At 42.7% G+C, this 22,712-nt stretch overlaps 1 protein-coding gene across 5 annotated transcripts; it reads right to left on the bottom strand.

The window, feature by feature from the left end:
- Positions 1 to 286: 286 nt before the first annotated feature.
- tiprl (TIP41, TOR signaling pathway regulator-like (S. cerevisiae)) lies at positions 287 to 21,764 on the bottom strand. Of its 5 annotated transcripts, XM_085364233.1 has the most exons (13): positions 21,683 to 21,737; positions 20,649 to 20,776; positions 20,042 to 20,221; positions 19,625 to 19,724; positions 19,420 to 19,551; positions 19,230 to 19,325; positions 19,070 to 19,132; positions 5,024 to 5,116; positions 4,383 to 4,559; positions 3,768 to 3,839; positions 1,792 to 1,834; positions 987 to 1,116; positions 287 to 785 (listed from the first exon to the last, which is right to left on the bottom strand). In XM_085364233.1, the coding sequence occupies exons 2-13, from the start codon at positions 20,771 to 20,773 to the stop codon at positions 659 to 661; spliced, it is 1,338 nt and encodes a 445-aa protein (XP_085220359.1). In that variant the 5' UTR covers positions 20,774 to 20,776; positions 21,683 to 21,737; the 3' UTR covers positions 287 to 658. The 5 variants fall into 5 exon arrangements, with proteins under 5 accessions (XP_085220359.1, XP_085220357.1, XP_085220355.1 ...); XM_085364229.1 differs by lacking the exons at positions 287 to 785; positions 987 to 1,116; positions 1,792 to 1,834; ... (1 more) ...; positions 4,383 to 4,559; positions 5,024 to 5,116 and adding an exon at positions 13,384 to 14,226 and having other exon boundaries at positions 21,707 to 21,764; XM_085364228.1 differs by lacking the exons at positions 287 to 785; positions 987 to 1,116; positions 1,792 to 1,834; ... (1 more) ...; positions 4,383 to 4,559; positions 5,024 to 5,116 and adding an exon at positions 13,384 to 14,226.
- Positions 21,765 to 22,712: the final 948 nt, after the last annotated feature.

Genomic DNA, 22,712 nt, shown 5'->3' with positions numbered 1-22,712 from the left:
CACACACACACATATATACACACACACACACACACACATATACACACACACACACACATATATATATATATATATATGAATGAAACAATCTTATTCCCTTAGCATTATCTTTTATTTCCCACCTCACAAAGTGAGAGGACCACACATTACAATTTTACATTTATTTTAATGTCCATCATTGTTCTTTGTACATTTAAAGTATTAAGATTTCGAGTTTCAATCATCACAGCTGAAGGTAGATTTTACTGTTAGAAACTCTGTAAGTTAGTTACTCATTTAAATGAGTTACAGCGGTGACAAAAATACATTATAACTATTAGCATCTTTAAGGGTTTAGCATTTTACTCAGGGGAAAGGGTCTTGTGTTAAAATGTAATCATATATTTTTACAATAAACTTTATCATAACATGAAAAACATGAACAGGCAGCACACACTGTGCATCTTCACAGCATCACTGTGGCTAGCTTATGCCCCAGTGCTCAAAGGACAGCGCTGTACTTTGGTGAATCTATCTGAGCATTTATACAACGTACAGACCGACCATAGCGCCGGCTGAAAGTATAACTGACATCTCGTGGCCTGTATGTGTCTATCCCACCCACGTGGTTAGTTTCTGCTCAAGAACTCGGTACATACTGTGACAACCATCGCTCTGCTCAGAGCACAAGACGAACATGGCCTTTACTGTCCAGCTCAACTAAAGACAGTTGTTGCAGGACCTTCAGCTTAGCATCGCTCACATTCATCTTCAACTGCTTCATCTTCTGCACGCTAAGTGATCCCCTGCAATGGAAATGGATTCACATTTATAAACTGATTTTCTGGCCTAACAGACCACTCAAAACTCTTTAGACTACAGGCTGCTTGTAATCATACGTTTATACAGTGACAGCCAATCCAGACTCAACATGTAATCAAGCTTTTTCAGAATGAACCAGTTTACTTTTCCATAGCCTCTCACAATAACAGCTGTTTTTCTCCAACCTGTTACTTTTGCCCAGATGTTGCTGCAGCTGCTGGTAGAACGTATTGAGGTCAGTTAGCTTGATGTTGGAGTGTACGCTCGGGGGGAGCGACTCCAGCATGGCTGCAGTCAGTTCCTCACACTCACTGCCTGGGGACACAATGACAGATCAGACATGGATCATTATTATTTTATTCATCACAGGTTGGGAAACTCTTTAACTTGGTCACGGAGGGACAGGGGAGTTGAATATACATGTGATTTGAAACTAACCATCTAAAAGCATTTTATTATTCATTAATCTAACATTTGGTGAATAGAGGAAAACTCTGTAACCACACACAGAGAGGTCTGGAGGACCGGCTCGTTTCATCTGCTGCACAATGCTGTCAAAATGCAAACATCCTGTTTCAGGGTGATGCTGAAGAAATGTTCAAAGAAATCATTCAAACCCTCAAACTACCATGAACTACCAACGCTGAATAGGTGTGCTCATAAATTTTAATAAGTGTTACTTTAGGTTCTGAAGGCTACGAACATTTGACGAAATACCAGTGGCTCACCACAAGTGTACCAAGATGATTTCAAATGATCTTATGAGAGCACTGAGACTCTACAATAATAAAAATCTACAATTTAAAATTGAAGCATTTTAGAAAATCTACATATTCGATTTCAGAGAAACGTTACTACAATTGAAGCTGTGGGGACTAACATCTGCGTTTTGTTCAGTCCATCCAACAGCTGCAAAGACTTTTCAGCCTGAACCAATCAGCAGACGGGCAGAATGTAACTTGAATGTAACTTGAATGTAACTTGACTTACTTTGTGGCTGCTCGTGGTGAGAAGCTGCTACAGCTGAACACACCTGGAAGAAAACATGGAGCAGGTAGCAGTGAAACAGGAGCTTCTGACCAAAGGTAAAGCACTGATTCATATTCATCGACATTTATTTTTGTACAGAGTAACAGAATTACCAGGGTCAATATTATCGGTTTTTATTGATCCACAGCATAAACCACTGTGATGGGCTTCAGTTCTGTAAAGCTCAAAGATTGTAACATCAAGTTAAACTGAAGGTCTAATTTACACATGGCAACAAAAACTTCAGCCAGTGGGAACTTCAAATGTATAACTGGAGACCAGAGTCCACGTCAGAAAACCATCAAATGAGATAAAGCTGAGAGACTGGGATCGCTCAGCAGACGTGTGTGAGGCTGTTATTCAGCAAAAAGGATTTCAGTTCCTATGTGCAAACGATGTCCTCGTTCTGTTTAACAGCACAAAAACATTTTTATACCAAAAATTCAATCTTCAGCCGTGTTTCACTACAAGTATCTGCAGCCGTCTGCTGTGTGTAAAAGTATTAAAGTTATGTAACACTTTGTCTACGTCCACACTAGCCCCAGATAAATTTGAAAACGGCGTTTTCGTCTGAAAACGCGTCCACACTATCGTTTTCATAAAGGTGTGCGTCCAGTCCTGCGCATGTGTGAAGCGCAAGAAGATTCAGCCCGCCTCATTTCTGTCTGCCGTTCATTTACTTTCAGGCTCTTTGAAACGTGGCGGCAAAATGTCGAGGAAAAGCACCGAGTTTGTTAAATGGACTCACAATGAGGTGGAGTTGTAGCTGTGAGTAACACAAAAGTATAAAGTTGCAAAAGCGAGTGCGAGTTAAAGAATTTGAAGAAAAGCTCTCTGGAGCACGTGCAGACTGATTAATCTTTAATAGGGCTGTCAAACAAAACAGCTGCTGTGTAACGCCCTCCGCTATCTTAGTTTAATTGGTCACATGACTGCATCACATGACTAACATGTGTCATCGTTTTCAAAAAGGCTCCGGGTTCGCTGTTCACACTGCGACACGAAAACGGCGTTTTCAAATGTATCCGCTTTGGAGAGCGTTTTCAAAACGCTGCGTTTTCCTTGAGCAAAAACGGCGCCTCAGTGTGGACGGGAGGCCAAAACGGAGGGAAAAAGATGCGTTTTCAAACGGAAACACATTAGTGCGAACATGGCCTTTGATTCTTTACGATTCCACATTTTCAGGCTCAGAGCATCTTTCTGTCGCTATGTTTAAAAAGAGCAAACAAAGACTGATGTGCTCTGGTGAAGTGACAGTCGCGTTTGTGGCAAAGATTAACAAAAAAGGAAAAAAGAAGAAGCTGCGGGTGGGGAGCAGTGCTATGCTACAACACCACATACTGTGAATATTACAGGTGGACTGGGGGATCACTGGGGGCCACTATCAGGTTTTAAATGTGAAATGAGGAGCCTGGGACTGAACTCAGCACCGAGACCAGCAGGAAATAAACCTAAGAATAATGATGATGATGATGATGATGAATGTACACAGTCCAGGTTGGAAGCAGAGACGTTCTGTGGCTCACTGTGAGGAGAAGGGCTGGGATTACATCCTTCTTACTCCTTACTGACATGTAAACTCGTGTAATTTATTTAAAATGATACATCGTGGGACACATTCAATGGCAGGTGCTGCTGGCACCACTGTGGATGATGGTGCAGCTACCACTGCTGTACTTAGTTTGACTTTTTCTCTCTCGGCTCCACATCTCTCTACACTAAACTCTGCTCTGCACGGCGCACAGGGAGGAGATGTGATAGGGCAGTAATGAAAATGAACAAAGGGCTTGTTGCTCAGCGGCCCTTCGATCGACCCACTGGCCTCCCGGGCCAGTCCAGCCCTGGCTCCTCCTGTTAAGCTCCCACTGAAGCAAACCAAGCATATGCTTCTAGTCCACTATCAAAGAAGTGCCGTCTAAAGGTGTCGTACTGCTTACCTCGGCTGTGGTGCGACTGACAGCACTTAGCAGTGCTACAGACTCTCGCTCTGACTCGGTCAGTGTCCCAACCTGCAGAGACACCAACAAGGAAACACAGCAGATCCTGAATGGAAACTTTAAAGAGAATTCAGGAGAAATGTCGATCTGCACGATAACCACAAACTGCAGCAGGATGGAGGTGTGTGCACAAACCCGTGAACAATACACACAATTAATGTGATTAAATGTCATTAGGCCTGCTTTCCACACATGTTATGGATATAACTGCAGTAGCTGCACCGTGTTTGGAGGCAGCTAACTGTGATTAAACCAATGAAAAGAAAACACCACACCTAGGACACGTCAAAGCGCTCTCTGCAGTCTCTGTGTGTGTTCAACTTTGATGCTTTCTTGGGCCAAGCGCAGGTACTCTGGGACAGGAAGACCAGTTTAAACTTTGAATTAGCACTTCAAGTGCTCTCACGCCTTCCTCACTTCATCGCCAAGTTCACCACAACGTATCTTTGCACATTTTCCCTTTGATTAGATGGTTAATCAAATCTGACCTCCCACAGCAGTAGTACTTGTATCAGTGAGCTATGTTAAACAGTCATAAGGTGTCGATCTACCCACCTCCATATCAGTGGTCTGTTCAAAGTGTTGCAGCAGCTCCATGACGCCGCTGAGGTTGTTTCTGATCGAGTCTACAGACTCCTTCTGTGCACTCGTGAGCTCCTTCACCTGCGAGCACAGGGCTGAGTGTTTGGACTTTATAGACTTCAGGTTCTCCAGCACCACTGCCAGGTTGTTCTACAAGCACATGGTCAATCATCAGCCCACAGACTACATGCTCAGGTGTGTACCTGATTTTCTCTTATTGCCTTTCTGCAAACATGAAATGTTCTACCTCATGCATCACTCGTATCACTGAGTGACAAAGTGTTTTTCCCACTAGAAGCGCTGCATCCAGGTGAACTGAATGATAGCTCTGGGATTTCCGTCCCTCTTCTATGTCTTATTACATGTACTGGTTGGTACGGTTATAACTATTAGCATCTTTATGGGTATAGGCCGGTTCATCTTACTTTCACTTTAGTTGGAGTTTGTTCTTCTGTGTATCCTGATGACATCATGTTTTTTTTAACAAAAGACAAATAATACACAACTTCCAAGCACAAAGGCCGCAGTGTTAGCAGCCAGTAATTCACTAAGAGCTCTTTGATTTTCTCTAGATCTGCCTGCAGATGCTGGGAGAAATGTCATCTGTTAGTCACCTCAGCTGGACATCCATTTTCTGCACTGCTGTTGATGAAGTCCAGCTTCAACCGCTTCTCAATGTAATCCAGGTCTGCCTCTGCCTTCAGAAACTGCAAAGACAAAGTGCATCACATTGTGGCACTGAACTTCCTGCACCATGTTCAGATTCTTTGCTGTTTGACTCAACATTCCTGGTGGAATCACACTTACAGCTCATTGCTTTATGTGAACCTCATCATGTTACACTATATCAAGTGCAGCGCCCATGTTCCTGTTCCAGGACAGAGTGTGTACTAGGCAGCAGGACTTTGGCATATCCAGGTAGCTTCAGGATTAAACCGGGGTCTTCTGTACCACTGGGTGGAAATCACCAAGAAACGTTCCAGATCAGAGATCAACAGGTATGAACTCACCACCTACTGACCAATGCATTCTCAGGACAGAGACACAAGGCTGCAAAGGTCTGGACATGTGCAGAGGAGGGACAGCGGATAAAGATGGTCTATGGTCCAGCAGTCCCCAGACAACATCAGCCATCAGATCTCCTCACTGTAGGGGGCCAGTGGTTCAAGTTTCTGATTTGATGAGTGATTGAGTGGTTCAGAGAGCACCGTCACTGCTGCTACCCTGACAGCTGTACTGCAGCCACATCGGAGCGAACTTAAGAAGGAAGTCGTCTGATTCGTTGTTTAGAGAGCACAAATGTGTAGATTACTCCAGCTTGAGCAGAAGTAAGGATCGATGTGTGCGCGCACACACACACATTATTATTTTAAATATTGTTCTTGTATTACAAGGTAATATTTGTATTTAGACTTATTTTCAATGGCTGTATTTACATTTGGATTACAGATAAGTAATTATCTGATATTGACTTTATTCCAGCTGTGAGGTAAATAAAGTGCATCTTTAATGCATTTATTGAAGGTGTGTAAACACAGAGGTGGTCCTTGCAGTTTTCAGATGCTTTGACAATACTATTGCACTACTAGTTGTCTGATACAGTAGTGCAATGAAGTCAGAGCATCTGCCAACAGCTCGAGGTTCACACACGGTAAACTTTGCACTAGTCCCAGGATTGCACAACCTGTACAGATGGTCAGCAGCACAGACAGACAGAGCTCAGCTACAGGCTGCACATCCTCCCATTTCCCTTCTGCAATAAGAGTTACGGGGAAGTAAGCACGCTTGTCTTTGGCACCGTGAGACTTGATGCACTGAGCCATGTGCAGGAGACAGCTGGTGTTTGAGACGGTCTCGAAAAACAAACAATCTGTGAATAAAAGTCCTAAAACAACAGAGCGATGCTACACTTGGTCCCGCTGCGGACTGCTTGCTCCGAGTTGCTCTGTGACGTTCGAGTGGCGGCGATGTTGAAACTAGCCGAGCTCCTTCGCGGTCCTGCGGTATTTGATGGGCCTGACTTTGGATTATTTCTTAGCAGAGAACCGTGAGTCGCCTGCTGTGAGCGGCACACCGTGTGCAAAGCTACGATCAATAGCGGTTCAACAGCCAAAAGATACAGTCGGGAAAAGGAGTTTGACGCTGTGCTTACCATCGCCTCAAGCTTTTCAACTGTTGTCTCCATGTTGAACAGTTTTCACCCTGAACGTGGGCGCTGTGATTGGCCAGCTGTCAGGAAGGAAGAAAGCTGATTGGACGTGTGTCAGAGCCGAGAGCTGTGCGCCATATTACTCCCAGTCTGTTTCTGTGTTTGGCGCCCCCCTCTGGCTTGGAGTGAGATGAGTCCTGCTGAAACATTTTAGGATCTTCCTGATAGTGATGGGATTCCGGATCTTTTTAGAGAACCGGCTCTTTCAGCTCGACTCAATAAAAGGACCCGATACTTTCGGCACCTAACCGACTCTTTAGGTTGTTTTGTTTCTTTAGTTAATTTATTATTAACAACAATATAAAATTATGCACAAAAGGAATTACTAATGTAAAAAAAAAAGTGGCTTTATTTATATATGTTTATATATAAATATATACGGTGGCCCCTAGAGACAAAGCACGTACAAACTCCAAAAAGCATGTACAAACTCCAAAAAGCATGTACAAACTCCAAAACACATTTCTAGCGTTAACTGAACTTCCAAAACAGAGCTACCTAGATCACTTAAATTACACATTGAAAGCATATGTGTATTGTTTGTATATTTATACACCAGCACTCATATATATTCAAACAATAAAAAAAAAAAAAAAAGTTCATTTACCTGTTACTACCACACACCAAATCCGGTCGTTGGTACTTGCTGGCTTGTGTAGCCACTAGGTAACAAAAGCTCAACACTGCGCCCTAGCATCCTGGAGAACTTCTGTTGTCTTTTGTACGTGTTTTGGAGTTTTTACGTGTTTTGGAGTTTGCACGTGCTTCGGGGTTTGTACCTGCTTCGGAGTTTGTACATGTTTTGGAGTTTTCACGTGCTTCAGGGTTTGTACGTGCTTCAGGGTTTGTACGTGCTTCAGAGTTCGGACATGTTTTGGAGTTTGTATGTGCTTTGTTAGTGGCCACCGTAAATATACTTTTATTTATTCACTCCACATAAAATGTAATAAATAAATCATATAATACAAAAACCAACTATTCACATTTCAGCTTTTATCTATTTAAATTTTCCTTTTAAACAAATTTAAAGTGAAACAACACAAAACACTGCAAACCACAACACAATTAAATATAAATTAAAATATGAAAACAAAAAGAACATGCATATTCTCTGTCATATGGGCCTGCATGAATAAACTTTCTGTATCCGTTATCATCCGCAACTGAAAATAGTTGTGGATGATTACTATACCTTTCTAATGTGACGCAGGGCTCTAGACTAACTTTTTGCCATGGTTGCACTGGTGTGCCTAAAAATAAAATTTAGGCGCACCAGCACAAAATTTAGTCGTACAAGCACAAAAGTTAGGCGTACCCAAATTTTTTAACTGCATTACTTAACACCGCAGTTTTACATGTTCACGTTTTTTTTTATTTGTAAATGATTAACTAACAACCTTTCAAAATGATTAACTTGACACCCCCTTTGCTGCCCAAATTAACAGCAGCTCCATCAGCCCCCATAGCAATGATTTTATCCAACCAGTTACTGCACTGGTCCCCAAGAGCAGCAAATGCTTTCTTTGAGGCAGCATAAATTCCTAAACAAAAAAAAAACAAAAAAACATTTACTTATCAGATCAAGAGTTTACAATGCAGTCTTTTTCAGTTTGAGTTTCTATATTCATGTATTATTGCTATGTTTAATTTTCAATGATGCTAGATATGGTTAATTCAGTAACACGATGTAATATTATTAATCATATACATAGGCTACGTGACATGACATGGCTTACCTTGGGCATGGGCATGCTGGACCTCAATGTGTCCAATCAGTATATTCGCTGGTCTTCCTTTTTGCAAGATACGAGCGTACACAATGACACATTCTTTTGTGGCGATGTCTGTGTCTCCATCGATCAGGAAGGCCATGTATGTACTGTTCGCAATTTCCACTGACGTCTTTTTTTTCAGTGTGTCAGCGATTACGCCTATAAACTGGGCGCACGCAACATCATTGCTGTATGTGGGGTTTATGTCCAAGCCATTTTTCCTGTGAAGAGTTATTTCTGACTTGAACTTAGTAAACGGAACTTCTTCTTTTGCAATATTGTAGGCGATGTTAAACTTAATGATCATCTCGGCCTCCTCCGATGACCTGTTTACTCCTGCCTGCCGCTGAAAGGCAGTGGGGAGCGGGGACATTTTGGCAGAGCATTTATCGCGGCATATAATGTGTCTTCTCGATGCTGTATGCTTTTTCAGCGTTTCAATTCGAAACGTATTAGCACCAGTGACAAATGCTGTGTTGCCGGCCATGGTCTTTCCACACTCGTGACAATAAATGCAGTGCATCATATTGTCAGCTTGGCTGTATCTTAGCCAGGGAAACTGGTCAAGCCACTCGATTCGAAATCTATACATTTTCTCACTTTTACTTTCAGTGGACTCCGGCTGGGAGTCGATCGTATGTGGCTCATTTTCTGATGCCGTCTCCGGACCAGTGTTTGACAAAAACGGAGAGGTTGATGGCTCCGTGTCAGAGCGCTGGCTCAGAATTTTGGACTGATCAGGCCTTAACTTAACGAAAAAGTTATCAATTGTTCTTTTCATATTTTCTCAATACCAACTTCATACACTTCTGACCTGGGCTACTCACCCATCTCTATCTGCCCGCACTTTCAAACGTAAACACAAGTAGGTCTGCAGGAATATCTGGACCACGGCCAATCACAGAGGTCCCCGCCTCTGAGTATCTCTGATTGGTTTAGAACACGACATGGGCATAATGTGTGTCTGTTGTTGAACACACGGAGACTTTCAGGGTTGCTGAAACTTTTTTTTTCCGAGAAAATACTTGGTTGCACCGGTGCGACCAAGTATTTTTTTTACTTGGTCGCACCGGTGCAACCAAGTATTTTTTATTAGTCGCACCATGGAGAAATTTGGTCGCATTTGCGACCAAATTGGTCGCACTCTAGAGCCCTGTGACGTTGTTGTCCCTGGCTCTCTTTCTCTGTCTCTCCCTCCCGCTCTGTTCCTGTGCTACTGAGAGTGTAACTACTGCCCCTCCCACCTCTTCCCAGCGCAAGCACAAGGCTCGAGTGCGGAGTGAAGCGGGAAAAAAGTGCGAGAGAGAGAGAGTGAGAGAAAGAAAAAAGAAAACCCACGGCTCGCCATAAGGAGCCAGCTCGCATCGTCCACGTCAAAGAACAGTAAATTTACGCTACGGTAGGATGTTTTGACAAGGTAGGACGTTTTGTCAGAACACCGGCTCTAAGAGCCATTTCGTTCGCGACCGACACATCACTACTTCCTGAGAGTTACAGACACATCGAACCGACCTCCTCTCTCATTTCTCTTTCTCGCATTATATTAAATAAATAACCTGGTGCGTTATGTTCTTCTTTCCATAATCTTCACATTTTCAGGTATTATGCCTTCCAGTCACGTAGATAGCAAACATTTTGAATTTACACCTTTTCTCACCGCTTTGTTTGGCCTGTGAGAGGAAGCCAAAGCACCCAGAGAGAACAAACAGACACGGGAGAACACAGCCGGGTCAGATGGAGGATTCAAATTCAGGGCGCTCCTCCCGCCAGGCAACGGAGCAAACCACTGTTCCGCTGTACTGCACAGGGTGTGTTATATTATGTGGATTGAAAATGTGACGTCATTCAGGGGTAAAACCGCAAAGAATTCTGGGAACTCGTGGCAAGAGGTACTAGCGCACGCAGGCTTTCAGTAGAGATTGAAAATGTGACGTCATTCAGGGGTAAAACCGCAAAGGATTATGGGAACTCGTGGCAAGAGGTACTAGCTAGTACCTCTTGCCACACAGGCTTTCAATTGAAATTACATTACACAGCGATAAAAAGAAACACAAAAAATGGCAAGAAGCTGTTGTATTATTAACTGCAATAGCCGGTCGCATGACAGCCACGGGAAGCCGACGGGTAAAGAGATCGGTTGTTATCGGATTACGTCGTTGAAGAGAAATTGTTCGAGCCATGTTTCCGAAGTAACAAAGAGGTGATGGATGGCCTGGATTGCAGCCATTCAAAGACCAAATATAACGTCCCAGAACACTCCAGCTCACATGTTAGTCTGCTCCAAGCATTCCCACAAAGGTCAGTCTTCTGTTGTAGTTAATACGTCATTTTTCATAACATAATTGGTAATATAGGTTACAAGCAAGTCTGGCGCTGAACAGAAATTGTCGCGCTATGCTCCTTTGTTTATTGTGCATAAATAGTGAATTGTCCTGACACGATATTGCGTTTCGCTTCTGTTATTACCATGGTACATTGACAAAAACATATACTTTTATTCACAGGATAAAACAGTTTTTTTGTATCACTAATTGCCCAGTACGATTACAGCATACAATATTATTGTCACTGCTACATTTCTGTAATGCGAACCAGAAATTATTTCCACTACTAATTAACGGTTAACGAATGTGTATTTATGAAGACGATTTGTGAGACTGGTAAACTTATGATACGTACAATGGTCTTTCGTTCTACACGGAGCATTTCAAGGTCCTGTACTCATCCGTCGGTAAACTGTACCTGGGCTTGTTGCAGTGACCTGAAGTTACTAAAAACTTCATGAGTGTGTGCACTCACTCCAAGAACTGTATAATTATAAATATGAGCGTGGTGAAAGTTGGGCAGCACGCTGACGTATTTTGTCCACTCTGTGTGCTCGTAAGGGTCTAACCCTTTCACTCCTTTGATTTTTTTTCCTTGTATCTTTTCTTTGACATTTCATCAAGTCTGTCTTTGTACGGACCGGCATTGTTCTCCTTCGTTTTGTACATTCCCTTTTTGGGGGGCAAAGAAAAAAACAAGAATTTATTGGAACCGGAGAATGAACGTTTTGCGGTGCTGCAAATGCTTGCATTTGATGCGGTACTTGGATTGTTTTGCCACGAGTTCCCGGCATGCAATGCGCGAAAGTCACGTGGTCTTTCAATCTCTATACTGTTGTTCAGTGATGACGCAACGAATCCTACTTCCGGGTCTAAAGTAGTCTGCGTTTAATATGGCTTTTGTGTTGTTAACATGTTTAATGTTATGTATTTTCTTCTATTTGATCTCAAAAAGCTCCTAAAACAGTCAGTGATCACTGTTGACCTCCCTCGGCTTTTATTACCACTAATCATTTATTTAAGCTCAGTTTTTAAAACCTTAGGATGTAACTACAGCCCAGCCCATGCAGCAGTATATGAATGACTAACCTCGTATTGTGGATGGATTATCTCAGTTGTTCTCCTGGCTGAAATTTGGTCCTTTTACAGCATCCTGCCATGCGATTACATTTGTTCCTGACCACCGAGAACACTCACGTTAACTTTTATCGAGTGGAAAAAAAGTTAGCTTGTTTATATTATGCTAACATAGCTGTGTCGCTAGCGGTCACGTAGCACATCATTATATACCAGCTAGCCCAACTTCAGTAACCCTACAAACTTCACTGCTGTTTAGTTTCTGTCTTCATTTATGCTGGAAGTGATAACAGAGCTGTACGTTTGAATTTGTTTCCAAAACCCCGCAGTCAGGACATGCTATATTGTATTTAGATAGAAGCTAGCGAGCTAACTCCCTGCTAACTTCTAACTCCGTTAAATGTCATAAATTCCGTTTTCATGGATGCCTGGATGTTAAACTCAATTGTTACACCTGGTAGAGCAGAACGCTGATCATTTTATTAAAGATGAAAGACTTTAGACAGTTTTTCAACTCTCAGTAATGCCACAGTGATCGTTTGATATATGGACCTGCAGCGGAGTTTAGGCCCAGACACGGCTAGTGACGTCAGACTGAACAATCGGATAGAAAAACGGTTCATTACTCGAAGCTTTTCAACACAGTCCACTCTGGTGACATCTGGTGGCCAAATATATGAAGAGCAGCTTGAATCCACAAAATAAAACCAACTGCCTCATTATGATTGCCCACTCGATAGAGTGGAGTTCTGCCTGATATTGGGCCACCGTTGTGTTGCTTTAAACGTGTATTTATGGGGGTGAAAAAAATGTTGTTTATTTCTTTAATAAATAATTTTGACCAGTAAACTTTCCTTGTTTAAACATGCACCATGGTTTGGTCTTTGCTTGTGACTTCTCGATGTTGGTAAATACAATAATTGAAAAAATACCACGCTACATATAATATACATATAATAATGTACAACACATTTTGGAGTATATTTCTGCTGTGAGGTCCCGCCTCCTTGTACTTATGCAATTAACCGGGTTCCAACCCGGACAAACGGATCAGATTTTCACCCAGGTGTCATCCACATATCTGAACCAATGGCTTGGTGGTGTTCCAGGGTAGGATAGCAAAGCCCTCTTTTCCACTTCTTCCATGTACAAATTGGCCACAATGGATGAAACTGGGGAGCCCATGGCACACCCATGTTTCTGCCTGTGGAACTGACCCTTGTATGTGAAGTAGGTGGAATGAAGACACAGTTCAAACACACTTGGTCGGTGCTGAGAGCGGTCCTGTTGCTGAGGTTGGGGTCATCCTGTCATCTCTTACGGACCACCTTCAGTGAAGACAGATGTGAAGCCTGATCTTGAAAGTTGAGCAGATGTCTGTCTCCTGAGTCTGATCTGGGAGCTGCTTCCACAGGAGGTGGGTACTGTAACAGGCCTTTTAGAAAACGCCAGCTACCACCAATCCTGTGGCAGAGGTTTACTGGAACAACATGCTCTTAAAAATATGATGCACTCACATCATCACACACGACTCTGTATATTCTGCCAGTGCAAGAGTGGAGCTCCCAACTCTCTTTCATGGTTGTTATACACACTCAGGGAATTCTTTCTGGATAATGACGATTATGTCTGTTATAAATTACATTATTTAATGTAATAACAATTCATATTTTAAACATTTTTTGTGCAACATTATTACTGCCATTATGCTGTTATTACAAAACACTATCATCACATGTTCTCATTGTTCACCTGGTGAGGCTCAAAGCGCTCCCAGCTGGAGTCCAACCGGAACGCTGTCTGATAGAGGGAATGATTTAAAAATGTTGATACTGTTTTGTCAGGAAAGAACTATCGACCACACACAAAGCAACGTAGTTACTACACAAACAAAATTTATGTGGCCATATGGGAGACATTTGAATCTGAAGGTGCTTCCGACACAAAGGAAAAATACACTTCTTCACCTTCAGCAGGGATATTTACACAAACTGTTGATTTTGAATTTGGAAAATACAGGATTTGTTTGTTTTGTTTTGTACCGATGAACTAATATTAGAAACAGTTATTCTACAATGCTTTATGTTACAAAGCAAGTCTCATAATAAGAAATGTCAAATATGAACAAAACAGGAAGCAGATTCTAGTTTTAAGGGCAAACTATATGAAAAAAGTTGTTCCTGTACAGATAATTGTAAGAGCAGTCGTGGCTTTGTGTTGGTGTGAGATAAAGGAACAGTTTAAGACTAATATTTCTGTTTGTCACTATGCAGAACAGTTAGCGCGGATCTTTCACTATACTGTCACTCAATGACTTTATTATCAGCTGTGTGAGTCTGCAGCACAGGAAGTTCCAGCTTCTCACACTCGGTCATCTTCAGGGTTAAGTACTGGGCCACCTCGTTGGGATCGGTGAACAGTGGAGCCGGAACATTCTGAAGAGGAGGACACAACGAATCAAACTGAAGAACTAATCTGGAGTCAAAATAAAAACCACATATTAAAGTAAAAATTGATCTGAATATTCATATTTATATAAAAAACAACAAATAATAATGTACTTCAGAATCACCCATGAAAAACAAAAATCCTAAATGCTGTATAAACAGCATCATGAACGTGTGATGGTGCAGCACAGTCAGCATGTCAGTGTGAGCAGTCCTGGTGCTGCTTCAGACATCACGAGTACACTGAGCTCACCACAGCTCCCAGCTTCCTCTGCAAACACACTGCTAACATGCTGGGGTTCTTCTGCACACTGACATCTCGTCCCAGGACGGGCACAGGCAGCTGTCTGACGCTGGTTTCATTATTATTGTTGTTGTGATACAGTTTTAGTACATTTCCATCGTCACCCTTAGCCCTCTACAACATGAATTTAACTGTTTTGTTCTGATTTCTTTTTTTTTAGAATTAAATATTTCATCCTACATTTTGATAGCTTGGAGCGTCCTCTACTGATACATCAGCCAACAAGTATCCACAGGTAAGCCAGCGGTCTGAGAGCGACGTGCTGTCAGGATAATAACTGTGAGGTGTTGAGGATGTGGCTGAACAGACTTTGAACATGAGAAGGATTTTAAATTCAAGTCTGAATTTATCAGGGAGCCACTGAAGAGAAGCTAATAATCTCTTTGCAGTGCCAGTGGGCGGAGCTTTGAGTCAACTGAAGGCTTTTCAGGTCATGTTTTGGACATCCTGAGAATAATGAACCCGTTTTTTAGCAGCACTCTGACTCAGGATGTTTCTAACTTTAATGACATTGCACAAATGAATCAGGCGAGCTCTACGTATTTGTTGAAAGTACACCTGAGGCCATCTGAGCCAAGTATCAGGTTGGACATCAACTTTTAACATTTTTAGGACCAAGTATAATATTCCTCTTTTGGAGATGATGAGTTAACTCTTTGATTACTTCTCTTTCAAAACGTCTATAATGAAGATAAGATATCAGTCTATAATTAGCCAAGGCAGCTGGATCAAGTAAGGGTTGGAAGTCCGTGGTATGTAACCTGTTAATAAAGACAGATTCATCCTGTTAAAACCCGAAGCATTAATTCATAGGGAAACAGATGGACACCATCTGTCCAGGTTTTCCCACAAAGTTTGCCAATAAAACCCACGTTGTTTTTCTGGACACTGCTCAGACAGGAGAACGCTACTAGTCCAGGTGGAGAGGGGACCACAGAAAGCTTCAGAGTCTGACATCTTTTTAGCAAAACTACCATCGACACAGTATTGGTAAATGGACTGATTCTTATATAGCACTTTTCTTCTCTCCCACAGCACTCAAGGTGATCTATACAACATGCTTTATTCACCCATTCATATTGTTCTATCCTGTTTCCATCTAAGCAGCAGAACAGACTTCACCAACTTCACGAGGACATGACGTACTCTAGGGGGCGCTGTGTTTGCTGCCCAGGACCGAGGAGCCTGATTGGCAAGTTTACCCTGAAGGACATCCATGGAGGACATCGTTTAGCATGTCCGGTTTGGCGGTGGGTCAGTGATGGTCTACGGAGGCATGTCCATGGATACCCACCCTCACCTGACCCCAATCCAACTGAACACCTCAGGGACATCATAGTTCGGTTGCACCTCGGACTGTCCAGGAGCTCGGTCCAGATCTGTGAGAAGAGCTGCTAGTGCACCGGAGGAGCATGGTCCCATGTTGTCAGGCATGCATGTGGCGGCATAAACACTACTGAGGCCCATTCTGGCAACAAGCACTAGCCTGGTGCACATTTTTGTTCACTTTGATTTACAGCTTGTCTTTGAATTCAGCCTGTGATTATTTTCATTTCATTTCATGTTGTGGTATCCTTCCTTTTCTAACACATTAACCAGTTCAGTCAGTAGATTATATTTTTTAAAGCTCAATGAGGATAAAACTGAAATCCACCTTACAGGCATCAAATCCAACCTTTTGAAGGCGAACCATTTCTCTCTCACCATCGATAACTCCAGTTTTCCCCTCTCCTCAGGTTAAGAGCCTTGGTGTCATCCTAGACAGTTCACTGTCCTATAAATCTCACATCAATAATCTCACCTGCCCATTTCCATCTATGCAGCATTAACAGATTACATCCTGCACCCAGTCTACATCCACAGTCTCGTTACCTCCCACCTTGACTATTGTAATTCTCCCTTACATGGTCTCCCCCCAAAATCCCTCCATCAGCTTCAACTGGTTCAAAACTCCGCTGCCTGCATTATTACCAGACAGATTATTACCAGATTATTACCAGAACCCCTCCTACCAGCACATCACCCCTGTTCTTCAGGAATTTCACTGGGAGCCTGTGAAATTCCGAATAATATACAAACTTCTTCTGCTCACCTTCAAGGCCCTTCATGACCTTGCTCCTTTTTACCTTTCTGACCTGTTAAGCACCACCTGTTCTGCCGTTCACTTCGATCCTCTTCTTCTGTCCAGCTTGCTGTGCCTTCCTTCCGCCTCACCACCATGGGAAGCAGAGCAGTCAGCTGCTCCGCTCCCAGGCTGAGGAACTCTCTCCCCCAGATATAAGAAACACTTTCTCTCCCCCAATTTAAATTTCAACTCAAAACCCATCTGTTCAAATCTGCATATTCACTGTGAACCTAATGTTTGTTCATTTTATCTTGTGCTTTTTTGTTTTTATTGTTCTTCATCTTGTTATTGATCTATTATGTGTTTTACTCTTTGTTAAGTGTCCTTGGTTGTCTTGAAAGGTGCTTTTAAAATGTACTATTATTATCAGGCCTTGCAAAATTTCAAACTCCCTGGTAGCCCTTCGGGCAGGGACTCTTCAGTTTTAGCCCAAAATAAATTTAAGTAGCCCGAATAAAAAAGAGAGCAATGTTTTGATTGATGTTTTGTTTCTCGTTTTGTTTCCGTTACAATATTATACTTTAATGTATAATATTGTAACGGAAACAAAACATTAATCAAAAAATTGTTGAAAAACAAATTACAACATTGTATAAAAATGACAATCATCAACTCAAATACTTGGTTCTAATTGAACAGAAATTTCTATGAACTTGTAAGAACTGTGTAGGACATGAATCAGTCTGTGTCAGAGCCTGAATCTGACATTTCCACTGAAGTCACGGTAAGAGGCAAGTGGAACCAAGATCGAGGCCGTTTGCTTTTTGAAGTTTGCACAGACTGCTACATTGTGCCAGTGGTAGTTCACTCTTTGCAACATAGTAGCTGTTCTAAACAGATTTTTCAGGTTTATTTTTAATATGTTATTTGCAATTGGTGTTTGTTCTGGGAAAGATATTGCAGACTGAGCAATAATGCATTTCTTGCATTTCTCATGGGTTCTAATGGGGGCCTTTCTTAAAATGACTGGTCCCAGTAACAAAGGCGCTTGTCGACTCAGAAATCGAGGGAAAACCAACAACACACCCGGCAGAACATTTGCTGTCAAAATAAAAGACGCGCACCAGATAAGAAGTTGCAACGCGCGTTTGCGTCCATATAAAAGGCTGTTTTTGTCCTAGAGTGGGATTTTCACGGCACATTCTGCACCACATCTGTGCGTTCATCATTTGTTTGAAGCCAGCTCACCTCCTGCAACCACTTTTCCGAGAATACATGCTTCTTTTGTGGTTCGGACTCCTGACATTTCTTTGGAGGTGGAGGAACACCAAAGTAATTGCTTAAAGGAGCTTCTTCGACATCTTTAAGAGTTTTAAACAAACGTCTGTCCTCCTCCTGAAAATCTTATGTACGCAAACACGCGTTGCAACTTCATATCTTGTGCGTGTTTTTTATTTTGACAGCGAATGCGCACCTGCGGACCACTTATGTGCAGCCCTGGTTATTTAGCTCGTCATATTGCAGCCACAGAAATTATTTTGTCCATGAAACCAAAAAGCTGCACTTTCTTTTTGCCTTATAGTCTCATTTGTCATAACTTCTCCGTTTTGTGGTAAGCTTTTCTTTGGCTGTCACTTCTTCACCCTGACCTGTCTTATTTGGCTCAGCAGAACTAAAATATATATCCTGCTGCTTTTACACACGCACTCACATAAGCTCAGCGATTCTCTGCGATCAACCTCTCACATGTTTAAGCTGCGGGAGATTTCACTTGTCATGTTTGCATAGTAAGCTAACGATTAATAAGATGATGTCAGAGGAATTGGTGCACAAATTATCATCACTCACAGATCAGTGCTGTCGCTCTCTATACACAGTTCGCACGATTGCAAAGTGAAAGCAAAAAACAAGCGCAAATTCAAACGCGATTTCAATATGTCACATATTGACAGTGGCTCACCGATGCCAATGACATAATTACCCAGCTACATTTCTGAAAGAATGCAAAAGCATTGACATATATTTTTCCTTCCTACAATAGCCCGACAGGCAGGGCAGAGATAGATTTTGGTAGCCCGACTGGAAAAATCGCTAGCCCCGGGACGTCGGGCTAGCGATTTTGCGAGCCCTGATTATTATTATTATTATTGTTAGATGTCCAACCCCACTGAGATGTGATGTGTGCCAGTCTATAAAAGCTACAGATTTCTTTATAAGCTGGATCTTCAGATATAAAGTTCTCCTTTGAAAAAACACAAACATTTCTGTAAACATCTCATCACAAGAACAGACACAGTTATTAACAAATCCAAAAGGAGTCGGTGCTAGAATAAAGTGCCAGACGACGTTCAAACTCACACAAAGCCTTTCGTGAACATGAAAATATTCGGGCTCTGCTTTGGATCGAAGAAGCCAGTAAGTGGAAACAAATAACAGAATCACAGCTCTGTGTCACTGCTCACCTTCAGCTCTGAGATTTTGCTTTCCCTCGTAGTGAACTCTCGCAGCATGTAATCCTTCCCAGCCTGAAACCAAACGTTACATCACGTGAGTCACTTTGAAGTCTGTCACCTGCCCGTGATGAAGTCTGGCAGCACACTCTCAGGTGATGAAACAACTTACCTCGTGATATAGTCGAGTATCGTTTATTCTAATCAGCACTCCGTCCACTCGCAGGAAGAAACGCATCAACAGGAAGAAGCTGGTCGGCATCACTCGCTGCATCAACAAGAAACATCATCGTCATCATCAGTGTTAAATCGGCTGCTCATTTGGATTTGGCAGTCCCACGGGACAGGAAGACGGCACTCACAATTTTGACGCTAAGCATAGAGACTCCATGGTCGTGCAGCTCATCTTCAAACAGCAGCACCTCATCAAAGAACATGATGTGTTCCCGAGCCTTAAGCTTCTCCATGTCAATACGCTCGGCAGTCTCAGACACCTTCACACGAAAACCTCACATCACTTTCTTACAAACCTGTGACTGAAGAGTGAACAGTGTCAAACCTGCCTACCTTTATCTGCATGCTTTCTCCTGTCAGAGTGCCTCTGTAGTCTGTGGTGTACGTCCAGTCATAAGGTCGGATCACATCTTTAGAGTGTTCAGAATCAGCTCTGGAAGGGATATCATCCAAGATGTTTAGCTCAGTAAGCCAGTGTAACCCTGAGCCTATACTACACCTTTAGCTGACAGAATGAACGCACCACACTTTGTTCTCTAGGGTATGACTGAAACACCAAGACCTGTCAAATACATTGGACAGTAGCTGACAGTCAGAAAATTGGTGCAACGCAGCGGCGTCGCAGAAAATCTGCCGCAGAACGCCGTAGACAGACACAGCAGCACGCCGAGTCCCAAGTACTGGTCTAAAAGTGGGTTTTTATCCAAGCAGAGAAGATTATCTGACAGAAGCTAACAGTGAGCGTCTTACCTGCTCTCCTGCCATTCCTGAGCACACGCCACCTTGACGCTATCCTCCATGTTGCTGACTCTCTTCAGGGAATCAACAGCATTGAATTCAATCCCGTAACCGTCCGTGTGCTGGATGCGCAGTATGTTGTCTCCAAACAACATCTCTGGAAGAGAAGGCATGTTCATGTCTTCTGCTAGCCTGGAAAGTCAAACAGTGAAGACTGATATCAATCAGGTTTTCTCATCTATTCTAGTCGTTTTGGGAGGATTCAAAACATCAGAAACAAATCGAGCAGCGCCTGCAACAATATTAGTTTGTTTTCTTTAACGTGTCGCGGCTGCTTCTTTCAGTGTCTACATTATTCATTTATGGTTATTTCTATTTTTCCACCATGTGATCACATCACAGCGAGAAGATGTGATGATGCTCGGTGCGTTGCTGTCTGATGAAGAGGACGTGTTACAGCTTTTGTGATGCAATAAACAGGCAAAAACAGCTGATCATGTAAACACGACTCATGTGGACACACACAGACTCTACTGTTTGGTACTCTGACAGTCCGCCTGGTTACACAGGCTGGACCCAACACAGCTTAGATGATATTAAAATGTGACAAATATCTCACCGTTCAATGTCCTTGGACTTCATGATGTGGTTTTTGGAAGCAGTCACTTTCCATGGTCCAAAGTTGAAATCCTGCTTACTGCTCTTGAAACCATGTGACATCATCATGGACAGAGAGGCCAGCATCAACTGCAAGACAAACATCAGCAGGTTTGTCCAAACAGAACAGGTGGACAGTATCTGCTGTTCAGAGCTTATGGTGTGTTTGTCTGTTTAAATGCGATGACTTTGTAGTTTTCATGTGTTGTCTTTGTTAGAAACCAAATCTGGCAAGGACACAGTGAGCTCCTTCCACCGATGCAAAATCCCTTTCCAGACATTTTCACTAAAAGGGCGATTTACTGGCTGTAGCTGGTCCCAAAGTTGAAACCACTCACAGGAGTAGTTGTGGAAATTTCGACTGTGGGAAACCCGCTGATGATTTGCAGAAGTGGCCCACAGATGCTGACCATCCAAATGATCCCTGGTCAGGGTTTTCAAAGCTGCTCAAACGTGGGCACCGAGACAGAAGAGCAGCACTGTGCCAGTGAAGAGCTGTGACTACAGTCAGGGTCAGCTCCGTGCCCGCCAGCTGCTGCACAACAATCCGAGAAAATCACTGCGCAGCGCATTTTGCTAAAGAGGATAAAAATCCCAAATAACAGAGACATCCGAGGTTTAAAAAAAGGAAATTCTTGTCAGCCGTGCAACATTTAGTTATTCCTACAAGCTGGTCGGTTTGTAGCAATAACTAAATGTTGGTCAGGCCGTCAGCAGCTTTATTATGAGTGAACATACCGAATCTGTGACTCGTATTATTATAAACTTGCACGATCTGCACACTTAAAGTAGCTGAGGCTCGGTTCACGCACAGCGTGTTTGCCGTGTTACAGAAACAAATATTAGCACAAAGGCTCGCCGGACGTTTGTTTCCCTGCGCTGACTCGATGTTCGCTCAGGCAGCTCCAAATGCTTCGTCCCAGTTTAGGCTGTGAACGTAAAGCTCTGCGGTCAAACACACAGGCTGTACACAAACACACAAACACATTCATTTACCTTGATGTTGTTGTCGAGCGTTACCTGTCATTGGAGGCTCCCGGGTACGCCGGTGAAATCTGCCCGGTGATGTTTGTGACGCTCGCACTTTGGTTCCACTTTCAAACCTTTCTTTAAAAAAAAAAAAAAGATAACAATCATTTTTCGGTGTTTGTGGGTGAACACGAATTCAGTGGTGATCTCACAGTGTTTCATTAACATAAAACATTTTGAAATAAATTCGGAGAGTTAATCGTCTGTTTTTAGAACTGCGGCTGTCGGTCTTACTGTTGGCCGGTTTCAGCCCATCCCTCCTTCCTCTGGTCTCCTGGCCCCAGCCTCCTCCTTTGTCCTCGGTCAAAAGCAGCCATGCCTTATTCAGCACTGAAATCTTAACGATGATATGCATGCTCGATTTGGAAAACATTTGATCCTGATGCAGTCCTCTGCATTTATGCCTGTGACATGCTCCAAGTCAAACAGTTGTGAGCCCTACTGCTGTGTCTCAAGTCGCCTCCTCCTTTCATGTGCTGCAGATTCAGCCGTCCTATTCAATCCCTCTGTAACCAGCAGGTCACAGGTGCTGCAGTACAGGTCTAGCAGCATCTCAAGGAAGGACATGGCATTTGCCCAATTACATTTGAGCCTCTGAAAATGGAGAGCTGTAAAGAGATGGCAGTGGAAATGGTAATTAAATAGTTACTTAATACTTGTGAAACCAAGCTGAAAATCTGCTCTTAAATCACATCTTCATTGAAAAACCACTATTGTGATGTTCAGAGGTGAAATCCTAAAAATGTTATGAACCTGTCTGTGAAGATTGGCCTCGGTCTCTGGTATCAGTGTTTCCATGAACTGGCCAACATCTACATTCATCATGACTGTAGCATCTCGTCTTGTACGGTTGCACCATTCTTAATGAAGCTTTGCATAAACAGCTTATAATATTTTATACAAATGACACAATCATGCATATATGTCACATTAGATCATGATGATGGCGACCGCTCCGTGTGGGCCGCCTCCCCGTCTCCTGCTTGGGGTCAGGTCT

The sequence above is a fragment of the Diplotaxodon limnothrissa genome, linkage group LG10, assembly GCF_057381915.1.
Source record: "Diplotaxodon limnothrissa isolate DT_005_m linkage group LG10, D_limnothrissa_male_GT1.1, whole genome shotgun sequence".
NCBI lineage: Eukaryota > Metazoa > Chordata > Actinopteri > Cichliformes > Cichlidae > Diplotaxodon > Diplotaxodon limnothrissa.
This window is presented reverse-complemented; position numbering and strand designations above follow the sequence as displayed.